The sequence below is a fragment of the Podarcis muralis genome, chromosome 15 (genome assembly GCF_964188315.1).
Source record: "Podarcis muralis chromosome 15, rPodMur119.hap1.1, whole genome shotgun sequence".
Classification (NCBI taxonomy): Eukaryota; Metazoa; Chordata; class Lepidosauria; order Squamata; family Lacertidae; genus Podarcis; species Podarcis muralis.
In genome coordinates this window covers 29,532,068-29,550,908 of record NC_135669.1, presented here as the reverse complement: position 1 = coordinate 29,550,908, position 18,841 = coordinate 29,532,068, and the positions used below count along the sequence as shown (strand labels likewise).

Here is an 18,841-nt window from a genome sequence, read left to right as displayed (position 1 = left end):
GGAGCTGAGGAGATGTTCAACAGTGGTTACAGTCACAAAAAGCACGAATTACGCGAATAAATAAGAATAAAGTAGAAACAGTAATAGAAATAAATTACTAACACGTATCAGTAAGAAAAACAACGCACACGGGGGCAACAATCCCCTCATGGAGGTAGACTGCGATGGCGCTTGGAGGTTCTGGGGCTGCAGCCAAGCAAGTCCTCTCAGTGGGCTGCCCGTTGGAATGAATTCACCAATGATTATGATATTCATTTCAGTAGGTCTACTCGGAGTAGGACTAAGTAAATTAAAATCCTTCGATCAGCTGCCCTGGGTTAAGATCCAAGGAGGTGAAAGGGGAAAGGCAGTGCTGGTAGACTCAGCACCTGTCCTGCACCTCAGCCATGAGTAGCCAACATGGCACTTTTAGCATGTTGCTACAAGACTCCCAAGTCCCAACTGCCTTCAGTCCTAGCCAACATTGCCAATGTCAAAGGTTGATGGGAGCAGGAGTCCAGCAACACCTGAGCTCCCCACATATGTCCTCCACCTCTAGTTAGAGCAGCCTACTCTGATGTGGCCCAGTAACCATGTATATTGGATTGCAGCCTTAAACCAGTTTAAGGATTATCCTTCCTCTTCAGGAAAAACTACGGTAGTTCTGTGAAGGGGAGCTCTCCAGACGCAGCAAAACACAGCTTGAAAATAGATCTTTTTTTTACCCTTTTAAAAGAAGAGGGTTAAATGTGGGGTACTTCTTTGGCCATATATAAACCATCACCACCCTCTGGCATGGCACCCATCATCAACCATCACCTGGGTGCAACCATCCAATAAGGCTGGATGGGAAGCAGAGATGCTGCACCGGTTCAAGCAGACCAACAACCCTCAGCTCCTTTTCTTCCACAATGGTTTCCACCACACTTGGTTCTAATGAGAATTCTGTAACCAATAAGAACTAGCGCCAGTTTGCTGTTTTTTCCTCTTTTCCTTTAAGGTTTTTTAGATTATGACTTGTACCATGAGGCTTGTATTATTATTTATCTTTGTATGCCACTTTAGGAAGATATCTCCTATCATGTCAGGGCATAGATTCATCAACCTTAGTATTTGCTGAGTGGCAGCAGTTTGGAAAATGCTGGGAATTGAAACTGGGAGCTTCTGCATGCAAAGTGGATGGTCTGCTATTGAGCTTCAGTCCTTTCCCAAATGACTTTGGTTGCCTTTTCCACTGAAGTACAGAGTAAAAACAAAGGTTTTAAGTACAATTGCCCAGGGTAGGGAAATCAGGTCCTTGCTCCTTAAGCAGCGCCTTACAGAAATAAAACAGCATTTTTCATTTGCTCAGGTGAGACACCCCAATGAGGACTGTTGTACAAAAGGACAAGGGCCATTATAGCACAGGGTTTACTGAACAGAACTCCTGAAGGGTGTCAGAAGCTCTTCTACATTTGACAGCTGGGACTTTCATAGGAAATTATGTACCAGAAGGCTGAGCTAGAAGAAAAAAATCCAATGAATGCATTTCACTGAGACCCAACCCAGCCGGCACTCTGCAAGCTGCTTTGAGCAACTCCCTTGTGGAGGGAGAAAGCAGGGTATAAATGTTTAAAACAATGAACGATGGTGTGGACAAAGGTGCAGGAATGAATGTGGCGATACGAAGTGCCTCAAGGGGTTATCAGGGTGTTGAAAGCTGGGATCTGATGCTTAACCTTGAGCTCGATGCAGCTTCTAACAGCTCTATATACTTCATATTGAGTCATTCCAAAAGCTCTGGCCCTGTTCTCCCTAACCATTACCCTTTTCTCTGTGTGTCATGGCCTAAGGGGGCCATTGTTAAATTCTAGCCTTCCACAATGGCACAGAATGAGAAGTCAGACATGCATATTTTTGTGTTATTCTGACCCCAAAGGCAGGACGACGGTCAGCATGCTACTCCCCCCCTGCCTTTAGCCCAACCCAGCACCCCACATATTATTTTGAACTACAACTCTCATCAGCCCCAAGCTGGAGGGCACTGGGTTGAGGAAGGCTGCTATAGGTCAACCAACTCTACTATGGGTGCTGGTCTGGCTAGATTGTTGGGTTCACCTCATCACATACAGAGTAAGCTGGAAAAGTAAGTCTGCCAAAGGGAACACCGTGAGTCCTGGATCTCCCTCTTACAAATTACAAAGCCAACAGAATCGGGTTGAAATATTTATTTAAAAATTGAAAACACACATTCAACATATCATACAAAGGGGGGGGGATCTTGTATTTAATACAATAATTAAAAAGAGAGCTGGCACCTGGGTCAACTGGTAACCTGGCCCCAGACCTGTGGTGAGTGATTTTAGTCACTTAAGGGAAACTGCTCTAATAGAAGTTTTTGTTTGACACCCCTCACCCCAATTTAGGAAACGTTTAAAAAATAGAGGAGAAAGAGCGAGCACTGAGGAAGTCACTTTACTAGTGAGACAAAATGGCCTTTCTGCCAGGCTCAAGACATCACCCTGGCAGGCAGTCTTCTTCTGTTTTGTCCCCAACATGGGTGGCCCATCAGCCTGAAAACCTGAGGTAGTTGGGGGGGAGGGGACGGAGGGCAGAAGGGGTTGCGTAAGGGTAGTTCAGTGCCATATGGAGCCCCTTCTCCTATCATGTGCTGTGGCAGCAAGGCTGTTCCTGCTGCTTCGGAGAGAGAGGCAGGCAGCTGAGTGGCCTCATTCAAGCTGGCGGTGGGAAGAGAGGGCTATTTGGTTCTTGGGCTGCTGCCACCCAGATGGCAGGAAGGCCGGGGGCATTAACAGGCACCACTTGGAGAGGCTGTTGGTCTAAGCAACGACTTCTTCAGAAGAACTGGAGAGGGGTAGGCAAGTCGGAGTAACTCCCAACGTGGAGAGCAAGAAACCCTGGCTCCTCTGTGGGTCCCTCCAGCCCCTGCACCCCAATGGCAGTGTGCGAAAGACAGACTGATCTTGAGTGACTTGAGGGCAAGGAGGAGAGTCTGGAACGGGCCCAGGGACACTGTGGGACACAGCGCCACAAGTCAGACTCACGAATTTCCCTGTTTTGCCTTGTCAAAGGCTGATCCTGGGCCCAGTCCAACTACCCACTCCATTGTTAGGGCTTCCAAAGTTCCCAGCCTCTTTGGCAGCCCTTGGGGCCTTTTCAGATGACCCAGGAAGAATGTTACATGATGGTCACCTTTGTTTGGATTGTAGCTTGAACCCTCCCGCCCTCAAGTTGAAACAGGTTGGCCTGCTGGCAAATACCAGGCACAGGGCAGTCCCACCTGATGCAGCAGGGAGGTTCTCTGCTTCCGAGTGATTGCCCCAGCTGGAGCGAGGAGCAGGCACACATTGGATTGCCCCCAGTGGCAGGTTTTAATCTAGGGTGTACAGGTGTATCCATGCTTGTGTGTGTGTGTGTGTGTGTGAGAGAGAGAGAGAGAGAGAGAGAGAGCGCAAACCTACTCCTCTATCATGAACAAGGACAGTGCAGTGTTGCTGCCCAGATGTTTCCACTGCTGTATGGCTAATGACTCACAGTGATCACAAGGTGCCTGAGGCAGCCAGTCATGGAAGGCAGCATCAGTTGGGTGGGGCAGAAGCCAAGTCTACAACAGGATCCACATTGCCTTGCGTTGCTGGCTATTTCAGACTCCGTTCGGTCCAGGGAGGGCTGATGGGTTGTGCTAATGGACTCTGTGTGAGAAAAGGGCAACTGGCCAGGTCTACGTATGAGCAGGTGGAGTCCCTCACAGAGCCCAACATGAAAGCAGCTGCTCTGGCCCCATCAGACCCTCGCCAGCTCTTCCCGCTCTGAGATTCTCAGCTGTTTATTGCTGGCTCAACACACAGTGGGTTGCTCTCAAGCAGCAGAAAGGCCTGCTTTGTTGGAGTGGGCAGCAGAGCCAGAGAAGAGAGGGGCTGTGAGGCCAAGAAGTGTTTCCTGCCTGTTACGGGATGGCCTGTGAGAAGATGGCTGCCACCCATCTCCGGGATGGACCTAATCCATCCCTTCTATGGGCACCATGGTCTGTTTGTACTGAAGGCCCTCCAACCCTGTCATCGCAGGGTGGTCAGGTGTACACACACACACACACACACACACACACACACACACACACACTACAGTTTCAGCAGGTCCTGCCACCCTCTTGGTTCTGAGGACAAGAGGTGGCAGACAAAGAGAAGCAGCATGAGCAGAGAGATGTCACCATGGGCCCTGGTGTGGGTCGAAGGCCAAGGCTGGCAGCTCGGAGGTTGTGCAAATAAGGAAGTGAACTGAAGGTGGTGGAGGAGAGAGAGATGGAGTACGACTTTTGCAGAGAGGCTGCAAAGCTAGAACAATGCCCATGAGGCCAGTGTGGGCTTTGTGGGCTATGGCAGGCAGTGCATGTGGATGCTGCTACTGTTGCTGCTATGGTGCTGGGGAGGCTCCTCACCTCCTCTCCCTGTGCCCCCTCTGCCATGGCTGCTACTATCTTCTTGACCAGCAGGGCGCCCTGGCTGGCCCAAGAGAGAGAGAGGAATGTCTTCGTGGTGAGCACAGGCTTTGCGGTATGTTCCAAAGGAGTTTATAATTCGTGTTCGGAAGGAGCTGCACCAATGGATGGTGCCTCTTCTCCAGCTGTCTCCTCAGGGGGCTAGATTAGCACCTGGGCAGAGAGAGAGAGAGAAAGAGAAAGCTCTTTGTCAGGTATAGGCAACTAGGGAAGTCAAGGTATTGGTGTATATGTGTGAATACAACCCATAACTAACCTGCTTTTGGAATAAATCTTTCAAGCACAGTTTGGATTCAAACCTCAGCTATGGCTCCAGCTGGGGTTGCAAAGGAAGGAACAACAAAATAATTGGGAGCTCACTCAAGAGCATGCTTCTGTTTCTTCCTTTGATGTTTGACAGCTGGTGGCAGGTGATTGACAGGTAGGCAGCTCCGCTTACCTTCCAAATGTGGCCTATCAGAGGAGGGTGGGCTATTTCCTTACCACTGCTATAAGGTAAGGCTTTCCTTGACCCAAGATTATTATTATTTTTGGCATGGGTGCTCCACAAATGTAATTTTGCCCTTTCGGTGGTTGCAGCACTAACTCAAGGTGTTGGGAATTGAGATGAAAGGGCCTTCAACTGTGGTTCCTTTCCCTTTGCTGGTCCTCCGTGTCTTAGCAGGAAGGAGGCTACAGGCCCAAGTTGGGAGAATTGTGGCTAGGCCAGCAAGCCCAGAACCTGCTGTGGCCCAAAGGCCAACATAGAAGCCAACAGGCCACCAGACTCACCATTCTCATCCCAGCCCTCAGCCACCCCTGCCAGTTCGTAGTGCTTCTTCCGCAGCTCTCCCAGGCGCTGGCGTTCCTTCTGCAACTGGTTCTCCAGCTCCAGGACTCGCACCTAGGAGGGAGGAGAAAGACTTCTGGAGTCAGGCTGCAATGCCTCTCCCTTCTGCTCTGCCTGGCATTTTTTACTCTCTTTTCTCCCTCCCTCTCCCAAATACCTGGGAATCCATTTCTTGACGCTTGATCTGTGTTAGCGTTATGGCGGAGAAGTCCATGCTGTCTGCAGGGGGAGAACACATAAGTTTACTCTCATTAATGGAAGCATGGAAGTGCAGGACTCATCCCTTCCCACATTGTGCTGAGAACTGCCTGGCAGCTGGTGAGCTCAGCTGTGCTTCCTGTGGGACTCAAGCAGCCAGATGAATAAGTCAAACAAGTAAGAGAGAGGCTGTAACTGAACTGAATGAAAAACAGAGACTGCTACCCCTCTGCCTTAGAGAAACAGGTGCCTACAGGAGGTGCCTACCTAGACAGCATCTTAAAAAGCAGAAACATCACCTTGCCGACAAAGGTCCGTATAGTTAAAGCTATGGTTTTCCCAGTTATGTATGGAAGTGAGAGCTGGACCATAAAGAAGGCTGATCGCCGAAGATTGATGCTTTTGAATTGTGGTGCTGGAGGAGACTCTAGAGAGTCCCATGGACTGCAAGAAGATCAAACCTCTCCATTCTTAGGGAAATCAACCCTGAGTGCTCACTGGAAGGACAGATCCTGAAGCTGAGGCTCCAATACTTTGGCCACCTCATGAGAAGAGAAGACTCCCTGGAAAAGACCCTGATGTTGGGAAAGATAGAGGGCACAAGGAGAAGGGGACGACAGAGGACGAGATGGTTGGACAGTGTTCTCGAAGCTGCCAGCATGAGTTTGACCAAACTGCGGGAGGCAGTGGAAGACAGGAGTGCCTGGCGTGCTCTGGTCCATGGGGTCAGGAAGAATCGGACACGACTAAACAACAACAACAGGAGGGAAAAGGGATCTCCAACTTCAGATTCAGAAACTGACCTGTCTCCTGAATTTGCGACATTCCTGACTTGGTGGTAGCCACCACCCTGGCTGTCGCCTGGTTGACTCCCCGGGAGGCGGTCTGGAGCTTGCTGAGGTTTGCGCTGTCTTTATCTGCTTTCACCTGGCAGATCAAAGAGGAGTATCAGTGGCTTCTTTCCAGGTGGGAGAAAAGGATTCTACGTGCCACATGTGGTGGACAAAGCAAGTGATCTGCAACGTGCTGCTCCAGATGTTACAAAAAGGAAGGGGAAGATCCCCTGCTGGTTGGGAAGAGAGCAAGCAAAGGCCCCCAGTGCCACTCTAATGCCATCCTAGAAGAAAAGCTCAAACACCAGGCACCACGGGTGGTCCTAGACTATATCCCCAGGAGCAAAACACTCATGAAATGCACTCTTGCCCACCCAAATTCCCTTATTAGTTTCTTCTCCCTACTTCACAGATCAAACTTTTAGAAACTCTTTTGGAAGTGGGATCCTGAGACATTAAACTGGGTTTTCCAGAAAAGCCTTTGGATGATTGTCTATGCAGGAGTAGCACCCAAAGTGGGAAGCTTTAACAACTGATTTGTGATGGGGTTCCAGCTGCAGCTGTACTTAAGCTGGAAGGAAGCCATGGATCATTTTGATGAGGAAACATTACCAGGTCACAAATGGATCCTACTGGCTCAGTTGCTTTGCCACTGACAGCAGATGAGAAAGTACTGGTGGCAAATGGAGCAGGACACCGCCAGTCAAATGGCTGTTGGCATCCTGACTGCCCAGGAAAGCCTATTAAGCTTATTCATTCCTTGTATGACTGGCTGTTGGCCACTTGCTCAGGCACTCAGCTCAACATTCCTGCAGCAGGGGGTTGGACTAGATGACCCTTTGGACCTCTTCCAATTCTATGGTTCTAAGGAGGTATCACAAGGCAGTCCCTACCTTTGAAGCAGCAACTAGTTGGGCTGTGCTTGCTGCAATTTCATGCGAGCAGACCATGAGCTCCTCAAACTTCCCCTTGCCTTGAACCACGAGGTCAGCAGCATCTCTAGGGAAAGATGCGAAAGGGATGTTAGAGTGCCACCCCTCACACTCCAGGGCTACAAGCTGCAGCCCCTCATCGCAGCACTGCCTAGCTCGCAGGCCAACAGTAGGCTATGAAGTAACCCCAGGGATGTCTGCTGCCTTTTCTCCCCCAAACACTTACACCAGCACAGTTGCTCCCCAGCCGACAGCCTTGGAGGCAGAAATCAGCCCCTCCGTCCAGCGGGAATTTCTGGCGTAAAACTCCTTGGGGGATGCTGCTCCCTAGACGAGAAGAGGAGTGAGATCTAAGCATTACCAGGAATAGCTGAAGGAGGAGTTCATTCTGTCTCTCTCAATTGCCACCAGAAGCTCTGCACCCGCCACAAGGCCACAGAGGTCAGCGCAACGCACTCCATTCACAGCCTTCTAGCTTCCATGGCTGTGAGCTTCAGCCTGAAAGTGGAGTGGCAGCTGCCTTATACCAGGTTAACCCTTGGTCACCTTGCTCAGTATTGCCTGCCCTTACCGGCCTTCAGCTAGCCAGGGCTTCCATGCAGGGAGTCTTTCCCAGCTCTGCATGTGAACTCAGGATCTTGTGCATTCAAATCAGGTGCTCCACCACTAAGCCACAGCCTTTCCTGGGGTGCGCAGAGAGGTAAGAGCCACCTCACAGACCACCTTTAGATACTCCAGAACCTGGTGGTGTTCACTGGAGAACAAACAACCCACTTTCTGTTTTACTCTTCTCCCTCCCTCCTCTCTCTCTTGCCTATGTTCTGAGGATAGGTAAAGGCTCTGAAAAGGTTATCTTGATCCCAAAGGGAACTCTGGACACAAACATTCCCTCAGAATGAACAGACAAGAATATATGTGAGTTATGAACTCTCCTTCTAACGAGTTACCAAGTGATGTAGCATCTGGACTTGCACCCTGACTGATGTCAAAAAACTGTTTCATTGGCAAAGTGGAGCTGCATGTACCCTCTTGTAAGAGTGACCATGGGATGCCCAGCTATGCTCCACTTGCCACACCTGTCCCATTTCATCTGAATTTTAGTTCTGTTTTTTTGCTATGCAACCCTATTTATCCAGCATTGCACCTTTGAAAGACGGGTATTTTCAAAATTTTATGTATACTGCTTTGAGAGGCTTGATCTAATAATTACAACACAGTACTCTAAATAAAGCAAATTAGTTTAACTCGCCCAGCAGTATGAATTGTGTTCATGTGGGCCGATTCTCATACTCCTTTGTTAACTCCACATACATTGATAGCAATGAGAAAACAGAACCCCTGTGGGGGTCCCCTATCACCCACCATTCCAGCATCCTATTTAAGAGCTAAAAATCCATCTGTCTCCTAGGCCCCTATAACACTTGGAAGAGAGGCACGTAAGACAGCGAGAGGCTGCAGCTAGGTCCCAGAAAGCCATCTCATTTTATCTTCCTCCACCCAGTTGCCCAAGGGATTGGAGTGCTATTAGCATGTGCACAACACAACACACCCCTTCTTTTTTTTTTTTTTTTTTTTAAATATTAAAATTTTTATTTTATTCCAGCATCTAAAAACACAAATACATTGTCAATGAAAAACAAGACAAAAAAACAGAAAAACAAAACAAAAAGAGAAAAGAAAGAAGTAAGTATAAAGTACAAAAATCATTATACAATCTGTTACCTTATTTGACTTCCCACCACCACGACGTGACCTATATCTCAACAATATATACAGCAGTGTCTCTAACTAATCATCATTTTTTACCTCGCGGTTTTTATATTATGCCTACTGTGATTTTAGTATTTCCTAGTATCGTCTCCATGTATGAAAAGAATTTGTTCCAATCGTTAATAAATTTGGTGTTCTTCTGAAGCCTGATCTTCTGCGTCATTATTGCTAAATCAATATATTCAGTTAACTTGGTCTGCCAGTCCCTAATTGTTGGGATATTAGGCTTTTTCCAATTCTGCGCTAGCAGTATCCTAGCGGCTGCTGTTGCATACTGAAATAGGGTTTGGTCTTCCTTGTTAATCTCATTTCCCACCATTCCCAGGAGGAATGCCTCCGGTTTTTTAGGGAAGGTATATTTTAGAATCTTTTTTATTTCATCATAAACAGAGCCCCAGAACTTCTTCACTTCATCGCAGGACCACCACATATGGAAGAAGTCTCCCTCTTTCTTTTTGCATTTCCAACAGGTCTTATCTCCGGTTTTATACATTTTATCTAGTTTTTTTGGGGTGATGTACCAGCGGTACATCATCTTTTCCATGTTTTCTCGGAGTCCGACACACGCTGAAAATTTCATATCCTTTTTCCACAGTTTTTCCCATTTTTCATGCTCTAGGGGGTGTCCTAAGTCTATGGCCCATTTGATCATAACCTCTTTGACTTCCTCATCCATTGTGTCCCAATCTAATAGTTGGTTATACATTTTAGTTAGGAGTTTAGACTTCCCTTCTATTATTTCTAACTGGAACTTGGACTTGTTCTTACTCATACCGACTTTTTTATGCTCATTCCATAAAGAGTTAATTTGGTGGAATTGTAGCCACCCCGTTAATTTATCTTTTAGCTCTTCGTAGGATCTAATTTCCCATCCTTTCTCAGATCTTTCCAAAAGGTCAGCATAAGTCCACCTTTTACCTTCCATGTTTGGTTTCTTGATTACTAGGATGTCAATGGGTGACAGCCACCATGGGGTGTCTTTTTCTATCAAGTTCTTACATCTATTCCACACCTCCAGCAACGCCCCTCTTATTATGTGGTTAGCGAAGCCTTTATGCACTCTCCCCTTGTCATGCCATAGGTATGCATGCCACCCAAACCTAGCATCAAAGCCTTCCAGGTCCAGTAGGTCGGTGTTATCCAAAACTATCCACTCCTTGACCCAACATAGGCACGAGGCCTCATAGTATAGTTGCAGGTTCGGGACCGCAAAACCTCCTCTCTCTCTTCTGTCAGTGAGCAATTTATATTTAATTCTGGCCCTTTTACCCTGCCAAATAAATCTGGATAAGGTCCTCTGCCAGTCCTTAAACATTGTTGTGCCCCTGATTACTGGAATGTTTTGGAATAAGAATATCATTCTTGGGAGGATGTTCATTTTGATGGCGGCCATTCTCCCCTCCCATGAGAGGTGTAGTCTACTCCAGCTGTCTAGGTCTCTTTTGCATTCCCTCCAAGTTTTGTTATAATTATCCTCCACCAAGTTTATATTTTTTGTTGAGACCCAAATACCCAAGTACTTAACCTTTTTTACCGTCTTTATCCCAGATTCCGACTCGATTTTATTTTGGGATTGTTCATCTAGGTTCTTAATCAACATCTTTGTTTTAGTTTTGTTTAGTTTAAACCCAGATAACTTTCCAAATTCCTCCATTAAGTCCATAATTGTATTTATCCTTTCTAGAGGTTCTTCTATTGATATCACTAGATCGTCGGCATAGGCCTTCACTTTATATTCTTTTTTACCTATCTTAATCCCTTTTACCTCCGATGATTCTCTGATCTTATTCAATATAACTTCCAGGACCATAATAAATAACAGGGGTGATAATGGACACCCCTGCCTTGTACCTTTTGTGATCATAAATGAGTTTGTCAGGTTACTGTTGATGATAAGTTTAGCTCTTTGGTTTGAATAAATCTCTCTAATACCTTCTAAAAATGGCCCTCTTATTCCTATCCTCTCCATACATTTAATAAGAAATTGCCATGATACATTATCAAAGGCCTTTTCGGCGTCTATGAAAATTAGGGCCCTAACACAACACACCCCTTCAACAACTCAGGAGCACACTGGAACAACGGCACTTTCCTGCCCCACCTTTAATCAAGGAGAGGAATATGTTTTATGTAAACAACACCACAGACTGACAGCATCTGAGGCACAGCGGGGGCAAGAAGGCACGCTGAGTGAGAAGCCCACATTCCCAGCTTGCAAGGCTGGCACTGCTGACTCACCCTTCCACTCTCCACAATCTCCCGCTGGAGGTCCTTGGAAGCCTTGACCAGAACCTGGATGGCCTGCATTAAGCCTGTGCAGGAGCCCAGAATCCTGAAAATCACAAAGGGTTGGCTGTGCAGCGTCTGCTTACATCCAAAGCATATGGGCTCCACTGTAAAAGTCCCAGAGCCCCCCTCCCCACATTGTTGAGCAAAAACCACTTGCCAGGTAGAGGAAGCACAGCAGTCAAGGAATGAGCGGGCACCCTTCTCTGGCTCCGAGATGATAGCAGACTAACCCTTTCTTTTGAGGACAGGCAGCAGTCACCAACCTGGTGCCACCAGGCAGCTGTAGTGGCTGGGGCTGATGGGAGTTGTAGTCCAAAACAGCTGGAAGGTGCCAGCTTGGCCACGGCTGCTCTAAAGCATGCTGTCCTGAAAACGGTGTGTCAGAGTGGGGTGGGGAGGAAGAGGTGTGCCAGTGGTGCCGAGAAAAAACTCCAGGCAGGGATGAGGGAAAGGCAGCTGGTGCCAGCCTTTCATACCAACCTCTCATTGACCTCAAGCTTGGCTCCAGTGTCTCCTGCCCGTGACTTGCTCAGCATCTCCTGTGTTGACAAGGGTGGTGGGGAGAGAGTGGGGTGGGTGTCAGAGCTACAGGATGAACAGCGTTAGCCCACTGTCACTTATACAGCAAAGCTGAGAACCAGCCACCCAAAGCATGGCATGGAGCTGGAACTGAAATCTAATCCCCTGCCCTGAAAAAGAAAACATTATTCCTCCTTCTTTTTGAAGGAATCCCACTGGGCAAACAGGAAGCCGATCCTCCTCTCTCTCATCTCACCTCAATTCTGGAAGCTGCCATCTCAATTGCTGCTGCTGTGGCTGCCATCTCCTTGTCCACCAAATCCCCAAGTTCCTCCTGCTTGATGTCCAGGCCCTTGGGGCGCAGGTCCTGCGACAGAGCAGAGGGTGACCTACAAAGTTGCTGCCTTCTCTTGTATCCCCCACTGCCTCATATCAACTTCATCTTCAGAGGAGCTCACTAGGTGTAGGGAACAGGATCCTTCCATTTGTCTCTGTCAACCGCATTCTGTCGCCTGGTACCAGTGGCATCACATGAGCTGCTTTTGCCTGCGTGGATGGTTAGTTGATCCCTGCAATCCCCTTTTGAGGCCAGCAGCATCTTTCCCTGTCCTGCACAATGTGGGTGTGGCTTGGCCTGGACAAATGAGGAGGTCTGACAGGCCTACTGAGGCCTGTGGGGTAGAAGTTCCCCACCACTACCCTGGTTCTATACTTTGGGAGAAGCCAGCAACATGGGCTCACTGAGCAGAGTTGGAAGGGACCCCAAGGGTCAGCTAGTTCAACCCCATGCAATGCAGGAATAGGTTCCTTGGAGGAGATCCACTCTGGGCTTGCAACCCCAACCAATGGCAGCCAATGTGCTGTAGTGCTTAAGAGTGTTGGGGCTAGGACTTGGGAGAGCAGGGTTCAAATCCCTGCTTGGCCACAAAGCTGAATGGGTGATGTTGGGGGCAAGTCAGTCTCCCAGCCTAACCTAACTCACAGGTTGTTGTGAGGATAAGGGAGAGAACCACAAAAGGTGGGATTACAAATGCAATCAATCAATCAATCAATCATAAAATAAACCTTTTGCCCTCCCCAAACCATACAGCGACTCACCTCTCCAATGGCAGTGATCCGCCCAAGACAGTTCCTGACGGCTGTGCAGTTGGCACTCTCCAAAGAGGCTCTGTCCTTCAGGGTGCCAAAGTAGCACAAGGCCTCACTGCCACACTGCCTGCAGGCTTCCAACAGCACTGGAAACATGCAAAGGGAAAAGGCTCCACTCAGGCCCTGCATGACCTAGGAAGGCACCTGTTTCTGTCCTACCCTTTTCCTGGCCAGAGGCAGGTACTCACTGTCTGCAGCCTCCATGGGGGCCATGTGTGAAGTGGCGCTTGCCTGGATGATGGTGTCGCCAACCAGGTGGCCAAAGAGAGCCACGTGAGACAACAAGCTGCTCACATCTAGGAAGGGAGAAGAGAACACATGAGACCAAGCACAGGTGATCCTTCCAGGCTCATTGAAATCTTCTAAGAGAAATACTGCCAAGTGCTTCTGCCACAATGCCCACCTTTTACTTTTCCCATGCAGAGTAGAAAAGAAAATGCCACTGACAAATGGGTGCAGCTGCTCACATGAAGGGGGTGGCTCTCAGGGTGTCCCACTTCCATGCTGCTTGTTCTACATGGGGCCTGTTGCCTGGGCAGCTGGAAACAGCTCCAAGTTTCTTACCTGCCTGGTTGGAGAGGTACTGGGTGCATGCCTCCTGCAACCGCTCTACACACTCGGATGCCGCAGAGGTCCTGGATAGAAGGTAATCTACACAGCACACAAAATAAAGGAAGCATTGAGTACAACCCTACTAGGAAGTGGAACTGGAAGAAGGCTTTAAAAGCTGATTATGTACAACCCAGCAATGAGGGTTGTCTTGACTTCCTCCTTGGCCTGGGCTTCTCCTTTTCAGCCTTTTAAGAATTCATTTTAGTTTATAGCCTGCCTTTAAATTATTATTCCCCCCCCCCCAAAAAAAAAGAAATAGATTAAGAACTTAAGAAGAGTCTGCTGGGTAAGACCAAAGTGGGCCCATCTAGTCCAGCATCCTATTCTCACAGCGGCCAACAAGATGCTTCTGTTGGGAAACTCACAAGCAGGATTTGAGCACAAAAGCAACCACTCTTGTGGTTTCCAGCACCTGGTATTCAGAGGAATCACTGCCTCCAACTGGGCTGGCAGATCATAGTCATCATGCCTAATAGCCATCAATGGCCTCCTCCTCCTCCTCGAATTTGTCTAATCATCTTTTAAAGTAATCTAAACTGGTGGCCATCACTGCCTCCCATAGGAGGAAGTTCTATAGTTTAATGTCCGACTGATTGAAGGGAGGTGCAGAGTGACTAGAAATTATTCTCCCACTGGTAACTGAAGCCATGGTTTATCCAACTTCAGCAGGAACTGCCCACGGTTGCAAGTTGCTGAGCAAGTCTAAGGTGTCCCCTGGAAGCATGAGGGTCAGAAGCATGCTTTGGTTGCAAGTGGGCTCTGGCCACAGAAATCTCTGCTGAAGGAGGGGTGTGTGGGGCCCCAGGCCTGCTTGGCTGACCTGCGGAGCTCGTGCAGCTGACATGTGTGGGGTCCTCGATTCGGTTCAGGGCATCCTGCACCATCTGCTCAGCCTCCCTCGTGGCGCACTGCAGGAGGGCAAACTGCTTGTCCAGGAGCTGCTGCTGGAGGGCCTGTGTGTTGCTCTCCTGAGGGCAAAGGAAGAGAGGCTAGACCTCTGCTCTTGGCCTACTCGTGGAGCAGCGGAAGAAGAGCTTGGGGTGGTCCTCCATGAACCCTCACCACACAAAGAGCCTCTTGGGCTGTTCCTGGCTAATCACCACCATCTCACCTCCAATCCACCTCTTACCCTTTCCTCCAGAGAGCTCCGTAGCTCCTCTACTGCTTTGCCACTGTCCTCCTTCTCTCTCTGCAGGGTGGCCTTCAGCTGCTGCACTTCGGCCTGCAAATCAGTCAGCTGCTGGTCACGCTGGGCCACAGTCTCATTGAGGGTGGCTGTCTCCAGCTGCAGGCTGGCCAGCTGAGTGCTGTGCGCTGCTTCGGCCTAGCCAGTAGGAAGACAAAAAACAAAAAACAAAAAGGAGAGGTGAGGGCTTCTCAACTTCGCCTGAACTGCACCAGTCCTGCAGGAACCTTCTCCGTCCCCAGCTTGTGGTGGCTGCAGCCCCAACAGCTGGTATTCCTTGTGCCATTATGGCAAAGCGAGGAGAAGTCATACAGAAGACGTGTGTGTGTGTGTGTGTGTGTGTGTGTGTGTGTGTGTGGACACACACAACTTCCTCCAGGCCTCTGAGGAAGAGGCCAGGCTGGAGAGTCTCACCTGTGCACTGGACTCAATGGTGCTTCGGAGGGTCTGGAGTTCCTGTTTGCTGACAATGAGCTCCCTCCTCAATGCTTCCAAGACTTCCACCTGCTCCTGAGTCTGCGGAAAGAGAAGAAGAATGTTTGTGCTCTTTCCCGTCAGGTTTCTCCAACAGACATTCTGAACCCCCTTTCTCTTCTCCCTCAGCTGAAGCTCCCCCCCGCCCCCTGCTCACCTTCCGCTGGGCCTGCTCACTCAGCCGCTGGAAGGAGTCCTCCAGCTCTTTCTTATCCCTCTCCACGTCACCTTGGACCTGCCTGGCCACCGTCACCTGCTTGGTCACCTCAGCATTCTAAGGAACAGGAAGAGGGAGGCAAAGGAAGAGAAGGAAGCGGATTCAGCCACTTGGGTTCATGGGCATAACTGTCCCTCCTCCCATCTTCAGTGGCACCAGTGAATTTTCCTCCAAGTCATGCAGCGGAAGCACACTGCAGCAAATCCCCCCCGGGCACAGTCTCCATCTTTGCTGAGAGGGCTCCGCTACTGACTTGGCTCCTCAGCCACTGACTGACTTTTGAGAGATTCATCAAATTCTTTTCTAATTCCAGGTAAAACTCTGAATTTTGCTCAGTGCAACGCAGAAACATACCAAAGTGCGCGCTCTCTCTCTCTCTCCCTAGCTACTGGTTTCCTAGGTAGTGCTAAAGAGAAATGATAAAAGCTGTAAGTGGAAATCTAAGCAAATGCATAGATAGTTGACCCAGAAAGGGTGTGTAAATCCTAACAAAAGGAAGGCAGTGGTTCACAGCTACTGAATCTTAACTGGCTTAACAGGGCCATCGTTAGGGTGCTTCAGCAGATGCAATCCCATCTTGTTGCATGACGTCAGAGGAAGTGACACCCCCCAACTCTCTAGTACCAAGTGAAGGAAGAACAATGCAGGGTTACCTTGCGCAGGAGGTCTGCGTGGTTCTGCACCAGCTCGCTGTACTTTTCCTTCAGCTTTGTGTATCGCTGCTCTGTAGCTTGTGCTTTCCCTGTAGCAGAAACAGACAAGGGCGGTGACTTGGTGGCTAGGGTGAATTAGCCATGTATTTTTGCAAGAAGGGATCAATTTCTTATGTTATTAGCCCACTTGAGTTTCATACAAGTTTCGAACTGTTACAGACAGAAACTGGAACCCAGGTTAGCTAGGCTAAGTGTACCGACATATTCTTTCACGGCTGTTATGAAGACATAGTTTTAATTGACTTGTGGTGTGTTAATTCTTGCTCATTTTAATCACCCATGTGTTTGCGCTTGCAAGTTGCTATCCACCCTGAGCCTTCAGGATCCGAAGCAAAGCAAACGGGCAATCAAGTTGCCACCCATCTGCCCAGTGGCAGCTGGTAACGTTTTGACTTGGTAGGGCTGCAATTCTTGCTGTTTTCATGACAATAGGACTTGTACAGGACTTATTTAGGAAATAAGGAAACAATACAAATCCAAAAAGGGAAAGAAAAAAAAGCTCCTTAAAGCAGGAAACACTCCCTGTTGGTCCTTTGGCCTTCTTCAGGAAAAGAACTCTGAACATGCTCAGAAAGAATGTATGGTTCCTCTAGGCTAGCAGGGCTGTTTTTGAAGCAGTCCTTCCATATCAGCTATAGTGACTGTGCTGGACAGGCCTCATAGCAACAAATGGAGTGAGCGCTTTCCTACTAGGGTTGACTTTCTGGCCATCCAGAATGGTGCCTCTGGGGCTGGTCAGGGGGTGCTGGTTGCCAGGAGATGAGGCGGCCTCAGAGTAAGCAAGCAAGCAGACAAGGGAGCCCAGCCAGTCCACTAGCCCTTGCTGTTAGGAGTGGACAGACAAGTCACAGGCCCCTGTGGGGCAGTGTGAGGAGGCACCTCTCTTTGGAGGGGGGGGGCAGCTCAGAGACCAGGGGCAGCAGTGGCTGCCCAGAAGACTTCCAATGAGAGGGGAGAGGCAGCTGAGGGAACACTCTCCAAGGGAAGGTGTTTGAAAAAGGGTGAGAGGCTGCCAGTTTTGCAGGCAAGGGGTGACATAACTTGGCTCCTGAGCCCCACAGGGATGTCGCAGAAAGAATGTTGTTGGTCAAGGGAGCCGTGGACTCAAAAAGGTTGAAAACCTCTGACTTAAGAGACACACGGGAGGGACTTTTTGTTGCCATAGTTAAACTTTTGGGTGAGGATTGGCTGATTGCTGACTGACCAGAGAACAGGAGACTGACATAAACATCTCTAAGTTCAGCATGTGTGTGGGAAAGGAAAGTGTGTGTGGTTTTGAGATTTTCAGGACTTTTTCAAATAAAGAAACTGCTTGACATTTTCAGCGGGAGGGCTATGCCCCGGTGTACCAGCCCCCACTGCCCCAGATGGGAGACTTGGTGCTGGGGCTGCCATTCAGCCCTCTGCCTGCTCACTCTCTATCTCCGTGAGGCTGCGCTGGGCTTTCTCCGTGTCCTCGTGCCGCTTTTTCAACTCGTCCAGCTCTGTGCGCAGGAAGTCGCTCTCGTCCAGGGCCTGCTGCTTCAGGTGCTGCTGCTCTGCCAGCTCCGCCTCCAGCTCGTTGATGCGCCCCTTCAGTTGCTGCACCAGGCGGTGGCTCTGCAGGGCCCACAATGGAGAGGGTAGAGGATTAGGGGACCCACTGACAAGATTTGTGGGGGGTCAGGAGAGGGTACACAGTCTTGGCTGGGGAGGCCAAGTGAAGCAGGCCACAGAGCACCCCCAAAACAAATTAAACAAGGACTGCACGTCAGACGGAAGGGGCACCCCTGAGTTTGGGACACCTCCACATTCAGAAAATGCCTCCCTATAATTGTGATGAGCTGAGGTGCGTGTGTACACACGTGTGTGTTTACAATGTTAAATGGCTACAACCCCCAACAACACATCTGTTTCTTGGTCTTGGGCAGTGAGCTGCAAGTGCTGTCCTCACAGTCCAGTAGCCTGGACCATCCTGACTGTTGATCGCTCCCCCCCAAACACTTGCTGATGGATGGACACTCCCTGCAACCTGCTGCCCTCCGGGAGCTGATGTGAGTTGTAGTCCAAAACATCTGGAGGGCACCAGGTTGGGGAAGGCCAGCATGCTGTTTTGCCTCTGTTCCCAGTTACATTTAGCAGATTTGTCTGTCCATTATTTGAGATGACCCAAACAAGAGACAGAGAAGAGAGGCAGGAACTGAAAGAGGTAGTGGTGGCCACATGGAGCTTGGCTCCGGGTTGCTCTTGTGTCTGCAAAAAGAGACGTCATTTCCCCAGGTCTTGCTGATGCAGCATTTGGGGCTTGTGAAACCTTTCACAACTTCTGCCTTGATATTAAAAGCAGTGGAGGCTGTGTGTGCCATTGTCCTACCCCACCTTCTGGGATTCTCCTGTTTTGCCCTGCAAACCTCCCTTCCTGAGAGCTGAGCTCTGCCCCAGAGATAGGTGCCAGTCTGAAAGGCACCTTTCATGCGTTACCAACAGCGACGGGGACGTTTCATTCACCTCGGCCTTGAAGTACTTCAGCTCATCCTTGAGGGTGCTGATCTCCCTGTGCAGCTGCTCAATTAGCCGGTCCCTGGGAAAAGGGAGAGATAGGTTGGTGTCGTGTTTCCAATCTGTCAGGAGGACAGATAGCATTCATTTAAAAAAGCCCCTCACTCA

General features: G+C 49.2%; 1 protein-coding gene across 3 annotated transcripts in view; it reads right to left on the bottom strand.

The window, feature by feature from the left end:
* Positions 1-2,171: 2,171 nt before the first annotated feature.
* HIP1 (huntingtin interacting protein 1) overlaps positions 2,172-18,841 on the bottom strand; it is a 71,701-nt gene continuing 55,031 nt past the window's right edge. For all 3 annotated transcript variants that reach the window (XM_077919715.1, XM_077919717.1, XM_077919716.1), the window contains exons 13-31: positions 18,683-18,755; positions 17,611-17,794; positions 16,136-16,224; positions 15,423-15,539; positions 15,206-15,307; positions 14,735-14,929; positions 14,426-14,573; positions 13,558-13,644; positions 13,182-13,289; positions 12,943-13,079; positions 12,101-12,211; positions 11,806-11,864; positions 11,275-11,368; positions 7,493-7,593; positions 7,228-7,333; positions 6,305-6,428; positions 5,461-5,522; positions 5,246-5,357; positions 2,172-4,627 (exon numbers count right to left, since the gene is read on the bottom strand). In XM_077919715.1, coding sequence (XP_077775841.1) covers positions 4,608-4,627; positions 5,246-5,357; positions 5,461-5,522; positions 6,305-6,428; positions 7,228-7,333; positions 7,493-7,593; positions 11,275-11,368; positions 11,806-11,864; positions 12,101-12,211; positions 12,943-13,079; positions 13,182-13,289; positions 13,558-13,644; positions 14,426-14,573; positions 14,735-14,929; positions 15,206-15,307; positions 15,423-15,539; positions 16,136-16,224; positions 17,611-17,794; positions 18,683-18,755 — 2,029 coding nt within the window. In that variant the 3' untranslated portion in view covers positions 2,172-4,607. The remainder of the gene's footprint in view (positions 4,628-5,245; positions 5,358-5,460; positions 5,523-6,304; positions 6,429-7,227; positions 7,334-7,492; positions 7,594-11,274; positions 11,369-11,805; positions 11,865-12,100; positions 12,212-12,942; positions 13,080-13,181; positions 13,290-13,557; positions 13,645-14,425; positions 14,574-14,734; positions 14,930-15,205; positions 15,308-15,422; positions 15,540-16,135; positions 16,225-17,610; positions 17,795-18,682; positions 18,756-18,841) is intronic.